The sequence below is a fragment of the Thunnus albacares genome, chromosome 8 (genome assembly GCF_914725855.1).
Source record: "Thunnus albacares chromosome 8, fThuAlb1.1, whole genome shotgun sequence".
Lineage (NCBI taxonomy): Eukaryota > Metazoa > Chordata > Actinopteri > Scombriformes > Scombridae > Thunnus > Thunnus albacares.
Genome location: NC_058113.1, coordinates 14,164,890 through 14,190,885, shown reverse-complemented (window position 1 = coordinate 14,190,885; position 25,996 = coordinate 14,164,890). Strand labels below are relative to the sequence as shown.

Sequence of the window (25,996 nt, the reverse complement as noted above, 5' to 3'; positions counted from 1 at the left end):
TCGCCACAACAATCACTACTGCAACACCACAGCTGTTGTTATTATCATCACCATCATCTGCTCTGAGTCAGACTCTGCAAAGAGTAGCGGAGGAGATGATAGCTTCTCTAATGACATAAACAGTCAAGTGGTAGACACATCTCTCTCTTTCTTCCTATTTCTCTCTCTCTCTCTCTCTCTCACACACACACACACACACACACACACACACACACACACACACACACACACACACTGACTGTAACATCAATCTCGACTACCCTGCTGATGACTAGACTCAATGACACACGCACACACACAAGTAGGCACATGCATACAGACACATGCACACTCTGCATCATACAGCTGACGGTGGTACATATATACACATATACACAGACCCATCCAGATGTCAAGTGGTGACAGGTACAGCTTGTTAAGAGCTCAAAAGGAGAGCTCACACAACTCTGACTCATTTCCTGTCTGTTGAAGTGAGACACATGTTTTTATTGTATTCTGACTTGTCATTCTTATTTTCTTCTTTCATGTTTAGGCTTGATTTAGAGTTCTCTATATGCTTGTAAATAATACCGTGAAATGCTGTGTGAATGTAATATTTCTCTCATTGTTTTCTCCCACCATTTTCCATCCTATTAATCAGTTCTGACCAAAAAAATCTCCATTGCTTCAATATAGGGTCCTGACATAATTTCCATCAAATATTGGGGTACATATTCACTACTATTCACTACTATTCACACAGTAGCTATCTACATCTTTATAGGCTACAGTGACAAAAATGTAGATTTGGCAACTGAACTCTTACTTGAAACTGCAATAACTGATTTTTTGGCCACTTTGAAGCAGCGGAAACAAGTTGTGATCACAACACTGACATATCACCACTTTCAGAGTTCATATGGCGAAGGAAACAGTTGCTTATTTACACATCCTCCAGCTATAGAGCAAAATTATCATTCATAAGGAGTTGTGTTTCTGACCACCTGGTGAATGTAAGTGCTGAGGGAAATAGCTGGCTCTTTAGCTGCTAAACTAACTGTGTCTGTTTACTGTTTAGTGCTGAGCAGGTAGTGTACAGTGGGTTTTTTTCTCTGAAAACAGCTGCCAGCTGCAGCCAAAAACACTATGCGCGGTGAGAGTGAGTCAAAACTCTGAAACTGAAGCTGAAACTTGCCATAAAGTTCTGTAAAGCTGAGCAGAGCTGCAGCTTCACGTGATGATTCTCTGCAGGTTCATCAATACGAGCGACACCTCTCACATCACACATTCTCATTTAATACATTGTTATATTGTTACCCTTATAAAATCTGATTGATTACAGCTGCTTTAAAGATGAATTAATTTTGTTGTTCTTGGTCACTTGCACATATTATCACCATATTAAGTTTATATGGCACAATTGTTAGTGAACAGTTTCCTGTTTACACATCCAGCAGACACAGAGCCACAATAGCATCTATTCAAAGTTGTGTTTCTGGCAACCTGACAATTGTAAGTCCAATATTAACTCCCCTTTTAGCTCTGTTTTGGTCTCCCCACTCCATTGTTGGTGTCTTTAGCCACTACATGCTCCACTTCACCTCAGTTTGTCAGTAACTTTGTCTGCATTACAAAATTATAGTCTTTTTATTTACAAATAATAAAAATGCTAATTATGTAAAAGTTTTCTAGTACTAGTTCTACAACACCATGTATTACTAAAACAACCTCTACTACTCTGAGGCCAGTGAAAATTTGTTTAGCCTCTTAGCTGTAAGTGAAACTTGGGAAGCCTTTGTTCTACCTACAGTTTGTTTGATGAATGATAACACTTTCCGTTAGTGTGATACATAAATGTTCTCAATAAATAATCTGACAGTGGAATTCCCCAAGCATTTTTTTTGCATATTTACAAATTCTTCATTCTATTTTTTACATTTGCTGATAAACCTGTCATTGACAACTTTCTCCTTACCTCAGATATTTCAAAGAAATTAATGTCTTTATTTTAACAGAAGTTACAGGCTCTTGTCCAGAACAACATTGATAAATAGTTGATATTATAAATTGATAAATGATAGTACATGGGAGGGAGACACTGGAGTTGGACTAGACAGGAAGGAACTGATACTGGAAGAATAAGGAGGGAACACTGCCATTTTCCATATGGAAATTAAAATACAAGCAGGACTGTTTTTGCTTGGACATTATTCTGAGGGCTTGGACTTCATTTCTGGACAGTACACTTTGATAAAAAAAAGCTTCTTCTGTGAGCAAGACAGTGCATTTTGCTCTAGTGGATAAAAGCTAAGACCCCAACTGTATTCCAGTGGCACAAAGAAATATATATGGTTCTTCCAATGGAATGATTCTTGCTTCTTTAGGGACCATTTTGTAGAGATTACAAAATTGTTTTTGTAGAGATTATTCCCCTACACCATTGCATTTTTGAGGGGCTTGGGATGCTCGAAAACTCACAAAAATTGGCACACATGTCAGAACTGGCGAAAACTGCAAATTTCTGTAGTGAATGGGCTCGGGCATGGCCAGTGGGCTCCATGGCGCCCCCAAATGAAGAGCAATGTTGGGATAAAGTTGCTTTGATTTTCATGAAATTCAGTGGGATCATTGCTCACATCATTCTGGACATAATACATTTAAAAAAAAATTTTTTGCCTGACAGGAAGTCAGCCATTTTGGACTTTGTGTGTCAATTTTAATTTTACTAACATTTTGAGGACTTTAGGATGCACAAAAACTCACAAAACCATGTTCGAACTAGTAAATATTTTGATTTGATATGACAATTGGGCTTGTGTGTGGCATCTTGGCTCTATAACGCCCGGTAATTACTTTTAGCCTTGGAGATATTTCACATTGGCTTTCATTAGCTTCACCCAACCGGCCGTTGGCCATTTTGAATTTTGTGCATTTTTCCTGTATTTTATACAAACTTTTTCAAACTCCTCCTAGAGGGTTTATTGGATTCATTTGAAATTTAGTCAGTATAACCCTCAGACTAATGTGACGCTAAATTGTGAAGGAATAGTTGATACCTCCAAAGATGATGTCATAAGTCATGTGACAACATGCCATTTTAGGCACTTTACAGGTATCGAACTTTTTGAAACCACCTTAAATTTAGTCAGAGAAATCTCAAGACCTTCACAATGCCAAATTGAGAAGCTTTGGAGTTTTCGTGGAAAGCTGTTACCATGGCAATGCGGAAAATTTGCATGTTTCACCATGACAGAGGAAGCTGTTGTAACTTGACTTTACATTGTCCAGTCTGCCCCAATTTTCACACGCTGGATAAGAGTCCAAGCCTGAAGACATCTACATGTCCATATTGAGTCATAGTCATAGCGCTGCCTACTGACAACAGTAAGGCAATCTTGTGTGACAAACATCATCCAATTTACATGAAATTTATATTGTGTGGTCTACACATGATACACACATGGATGTCTATTAAGAGCTGGATAGGGCTCCACCTCTCAGCCTTGCAGCCAGTTTTTTCCCAACGGCCACTCACTGCCCAAAAAGCATTTTTCCCAAAGGCCACCTTTGTAAAAGTGATGTTTGTAAAATTGTTGACAGGACACCTCAAACTGAAAACAAGTTATGCATTATGACTCTTTCTACTATAAATTTTTGGAGGTTTTATATTTGTAAAATTTCCTCAAGCCAAGAAAAGCAATTTAAAATCCTGTGATGTCATCACAACGTAAAGTTTATGGGCTAAGCAGGAACTAGTGGGTGGGGCCTGTGCGGGAAACATTACTTTGCATATTCAGTGGGCCACACAACATGGAAGCATGGAGGTAGAAATTTTTTTTGGCATTTGCACCAGCCGAGCAATTCTTATTGAACTGAATGAGTGCCATTTTTGGTTCGGTATCCAGCTCTTATAATACATCCATGGATGTACAGCAACATGACGTATAATTAGTGGGTGTTCTCTAGCGCCACATGGTGGACACAGGAAGTGATATTTAACTCCTTCATGCAACATCCAATATTCATGAAAAATGCATATGCATGTCAGGCGATCCCCACTAAATGTATTGCTGCATCCACTTGTGTAGCACCGCCTACGGGCAACAGGAAGTGAAACCTAAATGACACGCAGTACATCAAATGTATACACAATTTCCAGTATGTTATCTCCAGTGCCACTTACCACGCACAGGAAATAATATTTCAATACCACGGCTGCCGCTCCCTCCAACACAAGATGTGAGGGCCCGTTCATTGCTGCTTGCAGCATTAATTCCACTTATATTTGGAAAAAAAACTATACAATACAACCAATACAAAAACAAATATCATTTAAAATATTACATAATGATATGTAATACTAATCTGATCTCTCCTTGTGTGGGTTAGATATAATCAATTTCTCTTATCTGTCTGTAAAACACTCAGTAACCTAAAGTTAGAAAGTTTTTCACGTTAGACTACTGATTGTTATTCATAAATACAAGTGAACTAAACCACACAATTCTCCACATGAATTGTTCACATCTTTTTGTTTTTATCTTACCCAATTTCCGTTCATGCTCAGAAGGAAAATTAAGCACCCACATGGTTGGACTGAAATATCAATCATCATTGCATAAAACAACAATGGAAAAATGCATACAATAGGAGGAAAACAAAACCGTGCAACAATAACAGCTGTGGACAATTAAGAGCACTTATCCTTGTGTGACCTCCTCTTGGCCACCATTGACACCTGTTTCGCTCATTCCTGCCCTATGAAGTTATGACGACTGGCAAGCAAAGGGATTACCTTATTATGTCCTGATGTTGCCACCCAGGGCACCTCACAGGTTGTCTAGATGGGGACTTTTTTATCAGGAGTGGAGGGAGACTGATGGCACAGTCAGATCGAAATTCACTTCTCATTCATGTCTATGTGTAACAGGGTGAGACATATTTGCTTCCAGTTGCGAATTGACCTGCCTCTTTCGCTTTGAGCAGAATTCAATCAGAATGAACTTTGATTTGTGAAACTGTGAGGCTTGCCAATGTGCAGCCAGTTTGGTGTGGGGGGGGGGGTCTTGACCTGTCATTCAGAAAATATACTTATATGGCAAAATAAAATGATACAAAAAAAGAAGGGCTGTTGTTTGGCTGCATGGAATGCAGGTGTAACTGGAGCTTGAGGCAGGACCTGCACACCAGAATCCCTCAGCGATGTTTCTGATGTTTAAGTGTTCTGTACTTTTGAAACAAACTGGTTTGTACGAGATATTGTCTGACCACATCTAAATGCAAAAGTGTTTATACCCAAACACACTCAAACACGAGGTGAAAAGCTGCTGTCATGGCCTCCTCCTAGGCCAAAGCCACATTGCACTGCCTCCCAATCTCTCTACAGGAACTCTTTTACACTATTTTATATGTCTTTTTGAATTGAACCGTAAAAATGGGAGAAACAGTGCGGATTGTCAGACAGTCTTTCCTCAGAGGCATTCATGGTGTTGCACTCAGTTGTACACACAAAACGTCAAACAAGAAGTTGTGTGTAGAACAAAAAAAAAAACAATCTTGAGAGAAGTTCAAATCCTGCCTGCACATACCTTGGAACACAGAAAAGGCCTTTTTCTTTTTCAGAAGACATATACTGTAGGAAGAATGTGCACAATAACAGGGTGCCAAAACTGAAGAGACTAAATAAAGTTCAGCCATCATTAATTCTATTATTTACACCTGTGCTTTTCCTACTGTGACATGTCAAAATATCTTTTGTGAATGCAACACACAGCAAACTGTCTAAGCGTGGCCTTTTTATAACCTACAGTACTGTACGCTGTGAATTAAAGGTGACCTGATTAGGTAGTGTTCCAGCTGGACCTCGTTAGCTCACTAACAATCTTTCATGTGAACGTCTCACCGCAGTAAAACCAGTCCTTCACTGGACCTCCATAATGGCACCGGCTGTGGTTGCTAGGAGCTTTGTGACACAGCTGCAGAGCCTTGATTGATCCCCATAGGGAAAATTCACTTTTGGCCTGTCAGACTGCATGCTGAGCCATAGAACAGAGCCAGCAGAGTCATAGTCTTGCTTGGGGGACACTTTAACAAAGCAGCTGCTCTCTGACATGGGGACTTGAACCCTGGTCCTCTTTTTGGAGAGCGGTTTTAAGCACCGGATCGATCTGCTACCCCCTTACAGCCTGCATCAGGTGGGAGAGAACGGCTGTTGTCTATTTTAGCTCAATTTGTCTACCATCTTCCTAATGAGTTTCCAAGATGGCTAGTAAAATACACAGAAACATGCACGTACACAGCACACTCACTTGCACACACACAAATACACAAAAATACAGTGCCCTGTACACACACGCAGGCATGCAGACGCACAGTCCTCTCCCATGAGACATGTACTATCTCTCCTAACAGTCGAATCAGATGTTTCCTCCTGATCTCTTTTCTTGTATGCCACAGCTTCTCTCAGATCTTAGAAGATGGTTTACAGTAAGGAATAAGTGGAATAAAGGGAATATCACTGCTCACATTTTTTTTTAATTCGGAATGAATTACATGCTTGATAACATATTAAGTGTCTCTCATGGCCCCTAGAGATCCATGCAACCCATTGAAAACACACTTTGTACTATTCCTCCATGTTTCACTGCTTTCCTAAATGCAAATGATCCCTGTGAGAGTGCAACTGGGGTGAACTTCTGCCTCTCCGTTACCCTGAAGTTACAGTAACCCTCGCTGTCATCTTTATATCAGCTTAGCCTCCCTCGTTGGCTCTCCTTCTGTTTCAGTCTTTTTCTATCTCTCTCCCTCTCAGCATTTCCCTATTAAATTCACATTTCAGCTCCACCCCCCTCCTGGTTTTTCTCTGCTCCCTTCCCTCTTTCCTTTTTTTTTCTTATCTCTGTAAGTTTTCAGCTGGGACCTGTTTTTCCCTCCGCAGTGTAGCCCCTTTGTACCCGTGGGAAGGATCATCACCATGTTTGCATGCATGTGTATGTATCTCTGAGAGAGAGACACTTTGTTCTTACTGTTTTGGGTCCAAGAGTCCTCACAGGAACAGGAATTAAAAACTCAGAAGTGGACACTTGTATGAAACGTTTTCCGGTGTGTGAGAGAGTGTGTGTGTGTGTGTGTGTGTGTGTGTTAAAAGGGAAAAATTCAGTCTTCAGAGTATAGTCTGCCAGCCATCAGCCTAATTTTCATCTTCACTTTTGCCAAAAAACAACAGTGTGAGTGAATAAAAGTAAGTGCGCGTGCCTTCACTTAAGTGCATGTGTGAGACGCTTGAGGAAATGAAGACCTGGATTTGTTTGAGTGGCCTTGCTTAGAGAAGAAAGGGGGGGAAAGGGAGGCCTTATGAGTTTGATCTTGCATGTTTCTCCCATGGAACCTCCATGATTGCATAATAACTGTTTTCCTTAGAAATCTGAAGCGTTCTTTTGTGCAAAAAGCAGCCAGTCAGTCACTTGTTTTCCAATATTGCATAAACCAAGCTTGTCCTGATGGTAAAGCTGCATTGCATACACCTAATAAGTACAGTGTCTTCCCCTCTCCTGCTCAGAATTAAATAAAATTGCAGAAATGCCAGAAAAAAAAGTTTCACTTCTCTTCAATTTGGTACCGTGGGAGAGATTGTACGTCAACAATGAATTGTGACTTTGTAAATGAATAAGAAAACACATTTGATGAGATATGACTAATACTGGCTGGTGCAAAACAAATATCATCTTTTCTTTCTTGGCTTTAGTTGTTAACCAGTTCCTCCTTACTTTAATGGAAAATAAATCACAACCCCTACAGCTAGGGATGGGAAGATATATGATTTAAAACACTCATGATAAGTTGATTGTGGTGAACTTCCATAATGGGGATAATCATGAATATCCTCATGTGAGTGACTTGAAAAAGCTGTATATTACCTTTTATTTACCTTATTTTAGATTGTTTTTTTCACTAAAAAGGATGTTCACTAAAAAAAAGGATGTGTGTCCTTACTGTGACACAATAAAAATATTTGTTTCTTAACAAAATGTAAGGTGAAGTGATTCTAGTATGTTTTAGTGCCATTTAAGAGTTTTAAGCATATTTTGATGATTATCAGGATAATATCTTGAATCGGAATTATTTTGGCCAGGATAATCATGACATGAGATTTTCATATCATCCAATGCCTTTTTGCAGCAGGGGTTATTACTCCCAGGCTTCAGCACTCAGAGCCCTGCTGCTTTTCATTCTGCTCGTCTAATCAGGGAGTGATTTATACCGTGGACACTAAATGAATGCAATCAACTGGCAGGTACAATAGAGAACCTGCAGTACTTTGTATCCAGTGGTCCAGGATTGAGGACCACTGACCGTGGATATTCTTAATCTCCAACAGCCAACAGCAGTGAATGCAATAGGCAGCCATGTGAGGTGAGAAATCAGTTGATGGAAACCTGAAAACTCTCAACTAGGGCTGCAACCAACGATTATTTTCATTATCGATTAATCTATTGATTATTTTCTCGATTAATCGAATAGTTGATTGGTCTATAAAATGCCAGAAAATTGTGAAACATGTCAATCATGTTCCCCAGAGCCCAAGATGACATCCTGAAATGTTCTGTCCTGACCAGCAGTCCACAACCCAAAGATATTCAGTCTATGACTAAAGAAACCAAAAAATATTTTCATTTGAGAAGAGAAGAAAATTTGGACATTTATTTCTTAAAAAATGACTCCAAACAATTTATCGATTATCAAAATAGTTGGTGATTAATTGATTGCAGCTCTACTCTCAACCCTACAATAGATGTTTCCTTCACTGAAAGACGAGGTTCCCATAGCAAGGTCAAGAGTTCCCTTGAGGGTTACATTACGTTTGGGGCTGAAATACACCAACATTTCTGAAATATTTTCCAAACACAGACTGACCTTGACTTTCCTGAGATCTGACACTCATCTCTTGTCTCTCAAGGTATGCTGTACAAACCCTCACTACAAGACATCCATAAAAGCACAAGCACACGTGGAATCTCTAAAACAACATCTTATCTTGTGGGAGTTCATTAAATGATTCGGGACATGTATGTACATGGAAAAAGTCTGGGAGTCCCTGACCCATCACCTCTCCTCGATCCGCCTCTGAATCTGACTGCTTCAGTCATCCTGTCTCACACACAGTCTGCCCAGCCTGCTTACCTTCCAGAGTCACCTCTTTCCCGGCCCGTTTCAGCGCCTGCACAGCTTCGTCATGGGTCGCGTCCCGCAGGTTCATGCCGTTCACTGACAGGATGGCGTCCCCGACATACAGAGCCTGAGTCTGGTCCGCTGCGAGCCCCTTGAATATCTTACTGATGAGGATGGGCATTTTATTCTCCTTCCCACCTTTGATGCTGATCCCGAGTCCCCCGACCTCCTGCTTGGCCACCTTGACGCACCGCTTTCTGTTGGCGATCGCCTCGGGCACTCGCTCCGGTAGGTCCGTGAACGCGGTGCGCACAGTTTGGGGGCCGTTGTTGGAGTTGGTGTTATTGTTGTCGAGGTAAGATCCGTTGGTAACGCCGTTAGAGTTGACATTGTCGTTAACGCAGCTCTCCTCGCAGCTTAACGTGAGCGCTTCCTCGTTCAAGTTGACCAAAACTTTGTGCCACCGCTCCCGCACCAAAACCTCCAGAAATCCACTTTTTTGCACTCCGGAGGCACCAGAAACTCCAGTCGCAATTACCACCGCCATCTTTGGAGCATTTCTTTAAAATGACATGTGATTTTGTGCCCAGCACGCTCTCACACATTAACTTCCACTCTGTCTCCCTCACACTCAGGCTGGACTTTGCCCCTCTCAAGTTTTCTGCGGGACTTGTCAAGCGTCCCCTCCAACCAGCCTGAGCCCTTTCGGCACAGGCTGCCCACCGCTCCGCCTGCCAGAGATCCTATCTGATGGGTGGAGTTTGCTCCCCCCGCCGTCAGGCGATCCCATCTCCAGACCCTGCATGCACAAACTGTGTTCATCATTTCCCCACACTCAACATTTGAGACGTGACAACTGACTCAGAGGTAAATAATAAGCATAATCACGTTCATAAAAATCTAATATTTTATTAACTTCATGTGCACTATATTGATAAAATGTACATACATAGCATATTTTAATATTTATTATGTTGAATCATAGGATATATGATTAATGGGTTTTGACTACATAGGATGAAGAGAGCATCTGTTCACTGATGGTAAACATTTGTGAGAATTACACCTATTTTGTAATAGTCCTATGTTTGAAAAAAAAAAAAATTAGACTTGTCGGAAAAATTTGACTTGATCTGAAGTCTACAGTCTTCAAATGTCCGGTGAGTCCCACTCCGCCGTACTTGACCGCGTTCACGTTGGAGTAGTGAGATCGGTCACGCGCGTACAGGAATGCGCCTGTGCCGGTTTTGATGTTTCAAAAGAGAGAAAGAGAGGGCGTTTTGTTAGGAAGCTCTGACATGGAAAGACCCCCCTGCGAGGCTTTGCTCTCCGTCTTTATTGTTATTCCAAAGGACATCCTCGTGCCCTGTTGACCTTATTGGCTCGTGAGAGTTCAAATAAGTGAAATGAAGGTGCAGTCAGTGATGACTGGAGCCGCTTGATGCCACCGGTGGTCCTTCACAGGGATGAGGACAGGGAGGCTGAGAGAAGACGCAGACAGATGATACGGGCAAACTACAGTCAGCCAACAGGACATGATGACATTAGGAAAAAACTAATAAGCAGCTGTGGCTTCAGTGAAGGCCCAGAAGTTTCTCCACCACTAATATTCCTCAACACTACTGGACAGGATTTTGGATCGAAGGACACCTAGATCTATAAATATGCATTTTCCTGTACTTTGGGTAACAGCTTTCTCACTGAAGCATGACATCCTGTTTAATAAACGGCTGAGGGAAACCTTGCTTCACAGTGATCTATGAGCAATGTAGTTATGACACCTGCTGGTCACATTTTAAACTGTTTGTCTGTCCTGGCATTACATGAAAACCAGTAAAGCCCCTCTGGAACCAAAAGATACACATTGGATCCTTTGCATCAAGTGCAATCAGTATAATGAACAAAGTGCATAAAAATATCTCCATGATGGGAGATTTAAATTACATAAATTGAATCAACTTTTGCGTGTATGTATGTATAGTTGATGGCTTGTGATGTATGTGTGTGTGTGTGTGTGTGTGTGTGTGTGTGTGTGTGTGTGTGTGTGTGTGTGTGTGTGTGTGTGTGTGTGTGTTAAAAGGGAAAAATTCAGTCTTCAGAGTATAGTCTGCCAGCCATCAGCCTAATTTTCATCTTCACTTTTGCCAAAAAACAACAGTGTGAGTGAATAAAAGTAAGTGTTTCTTTATTTTATGTGCATTATGTTCATTCTTTTAGTTTGTTACTCATCATATCAGTGGCACAAAGACACATTTCCTGCCCTGGTGCAATAAAATTTATTCTATTCTAGAAATACAGCAGTAGCTAAATTTATATCCTGAGGCCACTACATGTTGACTGACAAAAATATTACCATATATATTTACTTCCCAAATCCTATAGAATAATCCATAATTTAAATGTAAAATATATATTTTTGATAAGGATGTTTATTTATATGAACATTTTCACAAAAAAAGATAATCGAGATACATATTTGTGTATTTGAGCTACACCTTCATGCTAAATATTGAGATTACAGTGCAGATCTATGACTTGACCACAGGCCTTTAAAGAATAGGTTCCCAATTTTTTAAGTCTGTCCTTAAACAACAGTCAGGTGCCCAAATGAACGTTGAAACATGTTTTGCTTACTGTAATCATTCCCCCCGTTCATACTGACCACTAGAGGATCCCCTCCAAATGTGCTTACAGTGTAAATGATGGAGGACAAAATCCATAGTCCTTGTTTTGAGTAAAAATATACTTAAAAGTTTATCTGAAGATAATATGAGTTGGTCAAATAAAGTAGATATCTTCCATAGTTACAGTATTTTTTTTAGCAAAAGTTACCTCTTTGCATCTTCACAAACTGTTTTCCTGTTCAGCTGTGGTAGAAGACTAGTAAAAAAAGAGGGAATTCTGCATAAAAAGACAATGAATTTGAAAGATATATTGATATATATTGATATTGACTTGATTTGACTCATTTGGACAAATAAACAAATAAACTTTTAAATACATTTTTGCATAGAACAAGTGCTGTGGATTTTGTTCCCCATCATTTACATTATAAGAGCATTATAGGTTCTAAAAGGGATCTTCTAAAAGACAGTATGAACAGGAGGAATGATTACAGCAAGAAAAACATGTGTTAATATTCATTTGGGCACCTGACGGTTGTTTTAGGCCAGATTTTAAAAATTATGAACCTATCCTTTAAGCAAAGCAAAAAATTAACGTTTATATTTTCTCTTAATTTGAGCAACAGTTTCTGTGCTCTAACAATTGCATAATGAGTTTATCATTATTCGTTTATTATCATGAATTTAAATGAGTTGAAAACAATAGTTGTTCTAGATTTTAATTCTTATTAAAGGATGTATGCAAATATATGGGAAATAAGAGCATTATATAAAATCATAATCAAAATCATAATTTAATATATGTATATGTCATTGTATTTTCCATGATTAATCAAACTGTATAATAATGCACAGGCATGCTTCTGCCTTACTACTGAACTGCACCAAAGAGGGGATTAGCTCATTTATTTTGAGAAAGAGACCAGAAATTCTAAGAATATTTTGGTTTAATGAGGTGTAGGAGCTACAATTGATTTTTACTTTTATATGGAAATTAGCTATCAGATGGAATTCTTTGTTGTGGTAATGACCTTCACAACAAACAAACAAACAGAGAATGCAATCTTATTAAAGGTATTTAAAGGTTGTTAATGAACCTTTTTTTAATCCTCATTCGTTGAGTACACACTTCTTCTATGCAGCAGGGAGCAGCTGCAGAGAGACACATGCTTATACTCAAACAAACCCTCATACAATGAGTTTGTATTGCAGGTCTTGGAAGAGAGTGAACCGTCATGCTGAAGAGCACTTCAGTGATGGTGTTGCAAGCTTTCTGCCTGAAGGGTTTTGTTTTCTGTTGAATTATGATAAATGTTATGACCCTTCTGCTTTAAGAAAAACAGACTGCAGATTCTTTGCGTGCTTCTTTTAGCTCTACTTGTTCCTTTCCATTCTTTATCAATGCTTGCTCTGTGCCTTCACATAGTTACTGAAGCATACTCTTCACATTATGTTTCACTGGCATGAGCGTCAGTGTTGTTATTGGTCCAACCGTGTTCGTGTTCACAGATGAGACTATTGAGAAAAATTCTTCTCCCGTAAACTGCATCCCACATTATTAGTTCTTTTAGTATTTAACATTAAAGCCATGAGGTAGCATTAGAGAGACTGCATTTACAGGTGAATAAACGATTGAGGATATTTTTGTAGAAAAACAATTATGTGTTGATCAGCAGTTGAAGTATCAGGAAGTCAGTCATTGATGTTTGTAGCTTCTCTTTCATGTTTAAATGAAAAAAAAGAGAATAGTTGTGATTTTATCTGCACCTGATGGTGTGGAACAGATGAACCCGCACAAACATACTGTATATCAACAATGTTTACAAGAGACAGCACATCGGAAATCATATCAGCAGGTCAGTACAAAACAATACTATGAGTGGGCTGTTTGTGAACTGAAAATAACACATTTAAATGAGATTTAGTTAGCACAGGTAGGAGGTCACACTCAATAACATCTGAACGACTGCCGCAGGACAATTACCAAGATTTCTACAGGTAAGAAAAGCTTGTGAAGCAGATACAGTTGATGTTATCTGAAGAAATACTGGAGGTGATAAAACTTCAAATAAAAATGGTGTTGCCATGTTGTTCAGATAAACCAGAACAAGTATACTAGACTGCAGACACCCTTGAATCTACATGTTTAACAGAGAATGACTAAAGCTTTGCAAACTTTTATTCTGTTTTTTTTTAACTTTGACTTTATCTAATTAATGACTGATATGCAAATCTTTCCTTAGAGCAAAACTGAAGTTATAGGCCTCAGTTTGCATTAGTCCATATAGCTGTGGCATTTAATGATTTTAATTTTCCTATTTGGGCCTTGTCCTTGTGTCTGACCATCCTTTCCTGTCTTCTCTCCCTCACCACCTCACTCAGATACACAACTCAGAGACTGGCAGATAAAAGCGTGGTTTGATGGTTCAAAGCAGGATTTGTTAACCTGTGGACAGTCAAGACAGGCCAAAAAGGAAAAGGGGAAAGGTATGCAGACAGGTAAATGTTTAAAAAGCAGGGAAATATCATGAAAGGGAAACAGGAACAGACACACTGGACCACTAAGACTGACTGTACAATATCTGGAAGGGAACAAGGGGCAGGTATGTTTGCTGGGGGATTTATCAGTCGATTGGGAAGGCAGTCAGGTGGCGTTGAATGAAACACTGGGGATTACTGCAGGACACAGAGGGTATAACAGGCAGAAATGAGACAGTTGATGGCTGGCAGACTCACAACAGGACAAGTACGTAAAATATCTTGGCATACAGGTCCATAAAATGCAATATTGCTTGAGCAGTTTTTCAAAAATATGCCATAACCTTTATTTATGCAAAGTAAAAAGGTATTGTGTATTCAAAGTTAGTATAATTAAAGGCATTAACATATGACAACACACAATGTTACTAGTTAAAAAAATGACATGAGATACTACACTTCTTTATCCCTCATATTCAAAAGAATGATTAAAATACCGTTTTTTAGATGATTGACTTTTGGTGAGTGTCACAACAAGAAGCCAAACAAACCAGGCAGGACTTCTGGACTTCAAGCTTGACGTCACTACAGATGTCACGTTGAACCTGGTATGAAACTGGTCTGGCAGCGTCTCAGTTATGGCTGCTGCTGCTGCTGGAATCCACAGACTTCCTGAAGTCGAAGAAGACTTTCCATTTCTGAGATCAAGTTTTTAACACAGACAGCCAGTCTCTTTGCAAGACTTTTAACACACTGGATAGCGGCACTGGTCACAGCTGTCCCAACAGGCGATCTGACACAGATCTACAGATATAATCCAAGAGTATATATTCTTTATTTTAATCAGGTTTCATGATTGGAATTAATACAACACTTTATAACATTATTGTGCATTAAATGATTACAGGAGTGGCATGGTATCCATTAGTAGAAAAAATACAAGCAAATTGCAGACACATTTTAGTGTATTGGTGGTGAAAATGTATTTGACATACAATACACAACTTCAGCTTCATATTTTTCATTAGGCAATAACACTCATTCATCAGGTGAAATGTGACATTATCAATTTCTAACTGGTTTAAGGCATAACCTCTGAAGTTCAACATCGAAATTCAAGCGACCATAATTACAAATATAAACTTGTGGTGTTGAACGTGCAGATGGAAGACAAAATATTTGTGGAGTGAATCATCTCATTCCAGTGAACAAAACATGGAAATGCCTCTTGTTTCAACTTAACCCTTTTAAGAGTGAAGACTTAACAAATACTGTAGCATCAGCTTATTTTAGGAGCCTGATTTCCTTTGAATGTCTGAGGCAGGCCCAGCTGTTCCTTGTGGTTTGAGTCGGTGCTGTTTTAGTTTAATGGACCTGTATTTGCACTGTGACACACAAAACTTCCCAAAGCAAGTAGTCAGTGGAGGGTTGTTAATTACTTAATTTATTATAAGGAATTATGCTCACAATCACATTGTATTTCATATCATATTTGTTTAACATGGCTCAAAGGGGTTAATGTCATGTGGAAAGAGTAGATGGGAGGAGTCACACCGTTGCATGATTTACAGGGAAATGAAACTTAACATTGTTGCTCTGTACAAACCTGAGTAACTGGTAAACACAGTTCAGTTTGCACACTTGCATACAAAGAGAGGCAGCACAGCAGAGAATCTGCATACAAGAAGGTGAAGTTCAACTCTGTTTATATACCTGATAATATTCTGATATTGTAGAATATTCATAGATATTACATGTAATCTAATTGTTCATGTCATTTTCCATGCACCTAAATACAGATACAGGACAGGCTGCTGTCAATTATGTTTACTTGATGAATATTGTAAACTTTTATTACACATTCTTATGAAACTTCATTAGGGAGCATCACAAGAATCATATCAGTCACTTTATGATCATTTTGCCACCAGAAAATATCAATATAACATCTGTTATATGAACAATAGTTCAGATTTCTTTGTCAGTCATGATTGTTTGTTGTGTAAAATGGCTCACTCTAGGTTAAGTCTTGATCTATTTTTATTTCAATATAATTGAATTGATTTCCCTTTTTTATTGTGTTTTGAAATTGTAAGTTCTAATGATTTTCTTTGCCTTATTCAGAGCCATTTGAAAGACCTCTCCTCTTCTCTTCTCCTTCAGATAAGATATGGCCACAGCCAGCAGTTTCCTGTCTGAAGATCAGTTCCTGTGCTCCATCTGTCTGGAGGTTTTCACAGAGCCCGTTTCCGTTCCATGTGGACACAACTTCTGCAAGGCCTGTATCAGCAGGCACTGGAAGGACAAAGAGTGGTGTCAATGTCCACTGTGCAACGAGAAGTTCAACAAGGGGATCAAACTTTGTGTTAACACAGGATTCAGGGAGGTTGTGGAGAATTTCAAGAAACATCGTATCATAGCTAAAAATAATCCCCCAGTCAAAGCAGGAGAGGTGCCATGTGACTGTTGCCGTGGCGTCAAGTGCAAAGCTTCAAAGACCTGTTTGGTCTGTTTGACCTCTTATTGTGAGATACACCTTGAACCTCATCAGAGAGATGCGGCCTTAATGAGACACAAATTGACTGATCCTGTGAAGAAGCTGAAGGACAAAATATGCAAGAAACATAACAGGATTTCAGAGCTCTTCTGCAGGGATGACCTGACCCATGTTTGTGCCCTTTGTACAGAACATAGGGCACACGATACAGTCCCTTTAGACGAAGAGTATGAGGAGGAGAAGGTTCAGATGGAGAGGGAAAAGATGGAAGTAGAGGAGATGATACAAGAGCGACAAAAGAAGGTTCAGGAGCTGAAGGATGCAGTGCAGACCAAGAAGAGGGACAAAGATGAAGCAATAGCAAATAGTGTTCAGACTTTAAATGTTTTAGTAGCCTCCATTCACAGACACCTGTCTAAGTTTTGTCAGGTGATTGAAGAGAAGCAAAGAGCAGTAGAGAGACAGGGTGACATGTTGGTCACAGAGCTGGAGAAGGAAATCACTGAGCTCCAGAGGAGAAGCACAAGGCTGGAGGGCATCTCACACATTGAAGATCACCTCCAGTTCATCAAGAGCTTCCAGTCCTTCACCTCCTCCTCTTCACACACCAAGAACTGGTCTGACATCAGTATCAACAGTCAGCACTATGTGGAGGCAGTGAGAAGAGCTCTGGTTCAGCTAGAGGAGACACTCAGCAAAGAGATGACACAAGTTGGACAAGATTTAAGGGGAAGCTTTGATAACATCCTTGCTGACGAAACTGAAACAGTGAATAAACCAGCCCAGACAGTCACAGATCTAGAGTCCCTGCCCCAAGGCATCAAGTTGGACACAATTCGGCGGCAGTATACAGTGGACGTGACATTTGATCCGCACACTGCAAGCGACCTGCTCGTAATTTCTGAGGATTTTAAACAAGTGCAACCTCCTCACATTTGCTGGAGTGACAGTGGCGGCCCATTTAAATTCAACAGATATGCCTACGTCCTGGGAAAAAAGGGCTTTTCTGAAGGGAGATTCTACTATGAAGTTCAGGCTGAAATGAAGACTGGCTGGGATTTAGGAGTAGTCAGAGGGTCGATGCGTGGGAAGAAGATATTCACACCTAACTCCAGGAATGGAATCTGGATCATAAGGTTGAGGAATAACACCAACTTCAGGGCTCTACATAACACCCCTATCAACCTCTCCTTGAAAAGAAAACCTAACAGAGTCGGGGTGTTTGTAGATTATGAGAAGGGATTGGTGTCCTTCTATGATGCAGACACTGAGACTCTGATCTACTCTTTTACTGACTGCAGATTCAATGAGAAAATCTTTCCATTCTTTAGCCCCGGTCCCCCTGAGGATGGTATAAACTGTGCCCCTCTGGTCCTCTCACCTGCTGAAAACTGGGAACAGAAGGTACAAAAGACATCTCAGAAGACAAAGGATATTCCGCCACAATCTTCGGATTCCTTATTATACATTATTATTATTGGCATTATCCTTGTTATTAGTAATGTCATCAAATCCATACAAGAACAGAGTTGAATAGATTCTGATGAAATCTGAAATCTGAATCTAGTCAAATCTGATCATGATAAGCCCAGCTCATGGATATTTTGAGAAACTGGGCCATGCATACATCTTAGTAAGCTCAGTTTGATAATAAGAAAATAATCACCGTCTCCCTTTGTAATGTATTTTTGATATTTGTTGGAGATGAAGTGGCATGTTTATGTTTTATCTGTATATATGTACTTTTGTAATAACATCAATCATTTTCATTTAACAAAAGCCTTTTAAACTCATAAAATCTATTAAGAATATCTTGCACATGTATGAAATCTAACACAGAGGTTGGTACCTACATCCATATTTTCTGGAAATGTCCAAAGATCGAGAACTTTTGGAAAGAAGTGAAGGACAAAATAATCCACCTATTCACTGTATATTGGCAGCAGATGTGGACAGTACTGAAAGGAGACATAATGCTAAACTGACTAGGATATTGTTGTATATAGCAAGGAAAGTGATTTTTAAACACTGAATCTCTAAGGACAGTCCCACATTAGAGGGAAAATATTTAAAATACTGTCTCTGGAAAGACTAACATTTGCCCTGCATGACAATATGCTTGGATTTATTAAGATCTGGCAACCTGTGGTAGACGTGATAGATCCTCCTGGACTCAGCTTCATTCTGGCTAACTGAAGGGACGGAGACTGGCTGTGATGTGCATAACATATGTTACCTGAAGGCTAGTGTGCCTGGTTTGTGTATTCGCGTGTATGCATGTGTATTTGTAGGCTATATATATATATATATATATATATATATATATATATATATATATATATATATACACACACACATGCATGCATACATACATACACACATATCACACACACACACACACACATATATATGTATGTATGTATATATGTATATATGTATATATACATATATACATATATGTATATATATACATGTATAATATGTTGTAAACCAGCTTAAAACTGGTACAGTGGTGGATGTACTTGCAGAGGAAGGAGGTATAAAACCAGCATCTCCTTCCATTCACAAACTCATCTGTCACTTAATCACACAAAATGGTTTCATCAACAATATTAATGTTTTGGAAATTGTATTTAGACTTTTGTATGTTTGTTTTGTTACTTGGGCTTGAATTTCAAGTGTTTGATATACAGAATTAATGCACATAAAGTTACCCTTCTTTATCAAATATGATGCTGGTGTCATTTCTGAAATGAATCAAACACTCTACACATTTAGAGTATGAACAGTTTATAATGCTTAAAAAGTGTTGAGAGTTATATATTTAAGTAAATTCAATTCTATTCAATTTTATTTATATAGCACCAAATCATAACAAAAGTTATCTCAGGGCACTTTTCACACTGAGCAGGTCTAGAGCAGGTCTCTTTAATTTACAGAGACCCAACTTTCCACCATGAGCAAGCACTTGGGGACAGCAGCAAGGAAAAACTCCCCTTTAATGAGAAGAAACCTCAAGCAGAACTGGGCTTTAGGTGGGCGGCCATCTGCTTTGACCAGGTGGGTTGAGAGAGAAAGAAGGAGGGAGGGGGAGAGAGGGGGGAGAGGGACACAGAGAAGCATAATAACAACAATAATAACAATAACAACCATGATAATAATACAGATATGACTAGTAATGAAGATAGTGACAGAGGCTTTATTCAAATACACCACTAGAGGGAGCAATCTACTAAATTTCTCACAAGAACAGTTGACTTCACTCCCTATTAGATTCAGTTAGACATAAAACATGATACTTGACATGGACATTACAAGATTTCTCCTATGAATGGAAATTTCTTATATTACATATTTTTTTACATTACTTTTTTTTTCAAGTGAAGCAATTTCCACCATTTTTTTTTTCAGTCTAACACTTATGACCATCAGATTCCTGACTGTAGGAAAGAGCAGAGTAATTAAAAAACTAGACAGATGGCAAACACAGCCGGGCTGTGAGGTCTGACATTTTTCAACAACCAAACTGTTGAGCAGCACGGACTGAAAACTGAAGTAGAGTGGATCCATATCTCACTGGAATGATATGTGTTGTCTTTGTCAGTTCAATCAGGAGAGACAACAATCTTTACTGAGGTTACCTACAGAGAAGAATTTAGTCACTAAGACCCCATGAACATGATACATCTTCTCTGAGACCCATGGCCATGACGATGTGAGAGGTCTCGATGCTACAGGTGGTGGAGTAAAGCCAGCAGATAGAAGATGGAACCTCTCATTTGAATCTCCAGGAGCATCCTGGAGGTGGTGATGTGGTGGGTTGCACTATTGTAATAGCTGTAATTCCCAATAGGAAGAAAAGTGAGAAGGAGGACATCTTCTTTTCCCCAAAGCTTCATTAAATGGACTGCAGTCAGACAGCATTCATACTAGCCAAATCTCTCAATGTGATGATAATTTGAAAACCTATTTTAATATTCATTTGGGCACCTGACTATTGTTTTAAGAAAGACTTGAAAAGTTGTGAACCCGTCCTTTAAGTGTAAATAGTGAACTCGAAATGTTCCTGAAATAAGGTGCCAACATATTTTATGAATTAATGCATGTGGAGAAACGTAACATATGATAAACTCAACAGTATATGTTGTGTTGTTTGTGTAACCTGCTAGTATGAATGTAAGTTTTAAAGATAGAAATATATTTCACATTTGACAATGTTACGTGTCCATGCACCTTGGTGAGGCCGTAACAAACATAATCATTAAGAAGTCATTCAGTTTCAAAAGACATTTTCTAAACTATTGAGTTGTGGTGGTTTAAAACTTGCTTAATTTTGTCACATTTTACAAAACAGTATCTCCAAACACATTTCACATTTCCACTCATGAGGTGAGACTCAAGTCATGAAAGAAAACATGACCTACAAACACTTCAGACATGATATTTCTGTCTACAACAGTGGCGACTGGTGACTCAAAAAATTGGGGAGGACAGGAGGAAAACTTATACTATATCATTGTCCCCCACCTGATGAAATCGGAGGCGTGGGGAGAAATTTTATATGCCAATAAAACAATTTGCTTTCAAAAACAAAAACCTCTGAGTCATGAAAAGGCTGCCTCTTTAAAGATATTTAGCATATACACATTTTTTCTAAACAAAGAAGTGCTCATTTTAACCATGTAGTGGTTCAGAATGTGTGATTTTACCGACAAAGTTAAATTCAGATTTATAGTATTGTTCTGTTGGGACAACAGATTTATGTTCTCATCAAAAACAGACAACATATCACATGATTTACATGTTTCCTATGTATTTTCTTAGTATACAGAAATATATAAAGTACCACAAAGTTTATAATCTGATACAGGTACAGATCAGTGCTGAACACTAGAAAGAGTGAGCACTAGAAACATTCACAGATCTAAAAGTGTAGGTTCACATCAGAAAGTACTAATGCATGTATCAAATATAAGACTTACACACTTCTCTATATGCACGACATACAAAATATAGTCTACAAAGATGACATGTTAACACTTCTTATTGTAGTTACTTTAAGCTTATTACTCAATATACAGATCAGCATAAAAACAAACTGAAGAAATTGTCACAAGCAAGCAGCCAAACCTCCTGCACACTCATTCACTAATCACACAACATCAACAGGTGACTGAACAACCACTCAATTAAAAACTGGACCGAACGTGCAGATGGAAGACAAAACATTTGTGGAGTGAATCATCTCATTCCAGTGAACAAAACATGGACATGCCTCTTGTTTAAACTTAACCCTTTTAAGAGCGAAGACTTAACAAATACTGTAGCATCAGCTTATTTTAGGAGCCTGATTTCCTTTGAATGTCTGAGGCAGGCCCAGCTGTTCCTTGTGGTTTGAGTCGGTGCTGTTATAGTTTAGTGAACCAGTATTTGCACTGAGGCACACAAAACTTCCCAAAGGAAGGAGTCAGTTAAGGGTTGTTAACTATCTTTATTATTAGGAATTATGCTCACAATCACATTGTATTTCATGTCCTATTTGTTTAACATGGCTCAAAGGGGTTAATGTCATGTGGAAAGAGTAGATGGGAGGAGTCACACCGTTGCATCATTTACAGGGAAATGAAACTTAACATTGTTGCTCTGTACAAACCTGAGTAACTGGTAAACACAGTTCAGAGAGGCAGCACAGCAGATAATCTGCATACAAGAAGGTGAAGTTCAACTCTGTTTATATACCTGATAATATTCTGATATTGTAGAATATTCATAGATATTACACGTAATCTAATTGTTCATGTCATTTTCCATGCACCTAAATACAGATACAGGACAGGCTGCTGTCAATTATGTTTACTTGATGAATATTGTAAACTTTTATTACACATTCTTATGAAACTTCATTAGGGAGCATCACACGAGTCATATCAGTCACTTTATGATCATTTTGCCACCAGACAGGATCAATACAACATCTGTTATATGAACAATAGTTCAGATTTCTTTGTCAGTCATGATTGTTTGTTGTGTAAAATGGCTCACTCTAGGTTAGGTCTTGATCTATTTTTATTTCAATATAATTGAATTGATTTCCCTTTTTTATTGTGTTTTGAAATTGTAAGTTCTAATGATTTTCTTTGCCTTATTCAGAGCCATTTGAAAGATCTCTCCTCTTCTCTTCTCCTTCAGATAAGATATGGCCACAGCCAGCAGTTTCCTGTCTGAAGATCAGTTCCTGTGCTCCATCTGTCTGGAGGTTTTCACAGAGCCCGTTTCTGTTCCATGTGGACACAACTTCTGCAGGGCCTGTATCAGCAGGCACTGGAAGAACAAAGAGTGGTGTCAATGTCCACTTTGCAACGAGAAGTTCAACAAGGGGCTCAAACTTTGCGTTAACACAGAATTTAGGGAAGTTGTGGAGAATTTCAAGAAACATCGTGTGACAGCTAAAAATGATTACCCAGTCAAAGAAGGAGAGGTTCCATGTGACTGTTGCCTTGGCAACAAGTTCAAAGCTTCAAAGACCTGTTTGGTCTGTTTGACCTCTTATTGTGAGACACACCTAGAGCCTCATCAGAGAGTTGCGGCCTTAATGAGACACAAATTGACTGATCCTGTGAAGAAGCTGGAGGACAAAATATGCAAGAAGCATAACAGGATTTTAGAGCTCTTCTGCAGGGATGACCTGACCCATGTTTGTGCCCTTTGTACAGAACATAGGGCACACGATACAGTCCCTTTAGAGGAAGAGTATGAAGAGAAGAAGGCTCAGGAGGAAAAGGAAAAGTCAGAAGTACAGTACATAAAACTGAAGCGACACAAGAAGGCTCAGAAGAAGAAAGTAGCAGTGCAGACCAAAAGGAAAGACAAGGATGAAGCAATAGCAAACAGTGTTGTGTCTAATCAGTTGCAAGCTCCTAATGAAGGCCCTCACGAAATCAATAGATGTTCCTGTGTCCCTGGAAGTGGACAGGAGAGGGGCCTCTTTGACAGGCGATTCTACATTGAGGTTCAGACCAAGTGGAAAACAGGCTGGCATTTGGGAGTAGTCAGAGAGTCGATGCGTGGAAAGAAGACATTCAAACCTAACTTCAGGAATAGAAACTCGAACATCAGCTTAAGGAATAACAGCAACTGCATGGCTCTACATAACATCCCTGTCCACCTCTACTTGATAAGGAATCCTGATAGAGTCTGGTTATTTGTGGATTATGAGAAGGGATTGGTGTCCTTCTATGATGCAGACACCGAAACTCTGATCTACTCTTTTATTGGCTGCAAATTCAGTGACAAAATCATCCTATTCTTTAGCCCCGGTCTTACTGAGCATGGTCTAAACTGTGCCCCTCTGGTCCTCTCACCTGCTGAAAACTGGGAACAGAAGCTACGAAAGATGGCTCAGAAGGCAAAGTATATTTGGGCACAATTTATGGAAGCCTTATTTAGCTTTATTTTTATTGTCTTTGTCCTTGTCATTGTCGACACATACAAAACAGAGTAGAAATAGATTATGATGAAATCTGAATCTAGTCGAATCTGATCATGTTAAACCCAGCTCATGGATATTTTGGAAAACCGGGCCATGCATACATCTGTCAGTAAGCTCAGTTTGACTGGAATTAATTGCTGTCTCCCTCTTTAATGGCTTTTTGATATTTGTTGGAGATGAAGTATCATGTTTATCTTTCATCTGTATATATATTTTTTGTAAATACACATAATTTTTCATTTAACAAAAGCCTTGTTAACACATAAAATGTATTGGGAATATGTTGTACAACAGCTTAAAAACTGCTACAGTGGTGGATGTACTTGCAGAGGCAGGGACAGATAAAACCAGCATCTCCCTCCGGTCACAAACTCATCTGCCACTTAATCACACATAACAAAATTGAAGTTTCATTAACAATATGAATGTTTTTGAAATTGTATTTAGACTTTTGTATTTTTGTTTTGTTAATTGGGATTGAATACCAGGTGTTTGATATACAGAATTTATGTACATAAAGTTGCCCTTCTTTATCAAATATGATGTCATTCTGAAATTTCTGAAATGAATCAAACACTCTACACATTTAGAGTATGAACAGTGTATAATGTTTAGCTGGTAAAAAAGTGTTGAGTATTATGACAGAGGCTTTATTCAAATACACCACTAGAGGGAGCAATCTACTAAATCATAATAACAGTTGTTCTCACTCCCTATTAGATTCAGGTAGAGATATAACATGACAATTTATACAGAGGAAATACTTCATTGCACACTTAGCCACCACATTTGGAGTCTTTATTAGGTTTTTGTCAGCAGGAGCGGTCATGTACAAGCCTTAAACTTGTACATTAGGTAAATTAGCTGCTTAGCTCCTCAAAGTCTGACTCTAAACTGATAATAGGCTATAGGGGCTTTAAAATATCTGATATAACTAAATTAACAGGTTCACCATGTTATGAGTTTATGAATATACCAATGCAACAAAACCTTGGTGTATTGTTTAGGCTGTTGGTCACATGGAGGCATTGAGGGATCAGTGAGCTACAAACACTGGACATTACAAGATTGGTCCAATAGAATTTTCTTTTTTTCTTTCATTTCTAATTCATTTCAGTTGCCTTATCTTTTTCAAGTGTAGCAATTTCCACCATTTGAAAAAAAGAGGTTTTTTCAGTCTAACACTTATGACTGTCCTGTGTGCCTCTTCATGACAGTGGAGATAAGAGAGACTGTAGAAAAAAGGAGAGTAAATAAAAAAGTACACAGACGGCAAACACAGACGGGCTGTGAAGTCTGACATTCTTCAACAACCAAACTGTTGAGCAGCATTGACTGGAGACTGATGTAGAGTGGATCCATCACTCACTGGAATGATATGTGTTGTATTTGTCAGTTCAATCAGGAGAGGTTACCAGGATACCAGCAGAAAAGGACTTTGGCAATTAGACCCCATGGACTTGATGCATCTTCATTAAACACAGGTTCATGACGATGGGAGAGGTAGAATCCCCCCAGTTAGAGGATGCTGGTGGTGTGGTGGAGGAGTAAAGCCCAGCTTCAGTGATGGACTGTGGCCAGACAGCATTGATACTACACAAAACTCTTATTGTGATGATGATGTTTTTTTCCTCAAGTAGTATGGAGGGAAAATCAGAGAAGCCCTGAAATGGGATAAACAGGATTTAAGGGTAGATGTTTAACTCCAAATGTTACTAAATCAGATGGTCACATATTTTATGTCTATGATAAACTCTAAAT

General features: G+C 39.0%; 3 protein-coding genes across 3 annotated transcripts in view; 2 read left to right on the top strand and 1 right to left on the bottom strand.

The window, feature by feature from the left end:
• sntb1 (syntrophin, basic 1) overlaps positions 1-11,025 on the bottom strand; it is a 51,061-nt gene extending 40,036 nt beyond the window's left edge. The window contains exon 1 of the mRNA XM_044358900.1: positions 9,160-11,025. Within this exon, the coding sequence (XP_044214835.1) occupies positions 9,160-9,694 (535 nt within the window). The 5' untranslated portion in view covers positions 9,695-11,025. The remainder of the gene's footprint in view (positions 1-9,159) is intronic.
• Positions 11,026-15,850: 4,825 nt separating this feature from the next.
• LOC122987351 (E3 ubiquitin-protein ligase TRIM39-like) lies at positions 15,851-19,065 on the top strand. The gene is made up of 2 exons (XM_044359183.1): positions 15,851-15,937; positions 16,413-19,065. The coding sequence occupies exon 2, from the start codon at positions 16,420-16,422 to the stop codon at positions 18,277-18,279; it is 1,860 nt and encodes a 619-aa protein (XP_044215118.1). The 5' UTR covers positions 15,851-15,937; positions 16,413-16,419; the 3' UTR covers positions 18,280-19,065.
• A 3,251-nt stretch (positions 19,066-22,316) lies between these two features.
• On the top strand, positions 22,317-24,773 carry LOC122987408 (zinc-binding protein A33-like). Its single transcript, XM_044359288.1, has 2 exons — positions 22,317-22,460; positions 22,936-24,773. Exon 2 carries the CDS (start codon positions 22,943-22,945, stop codon positions 24,245-24,247), a length of 1,305 nt encoding a protein of 434 aa, XP_044215223.1. The 5' UTR covers positions 22,317-22,460; positions 22,936-22,942; the 3' UTR covers positions 24,248-24,773.
• The last annotated feature ends 1,223 nt before the right edge of the window (positions 24,774-25,996 follow it).

Bases quoted from the DNA above. Each gene is read 5' to 3' on its own strand.
- LOC122987351 (XM_044359183.1), top strand. From the start codon at position 16,420: ATGGCCACAGCCAGCAGTTTCCTGTCTGAAGATCAGTTCCTGTGCTCC.
- LOC122987408 (XM_044359288.1), top strand. From the start codon at position 22,943: ATGGCCACAGCCAGCAGTTTCCTGTCTGAAGATCAGTTCCTGTGCTCC.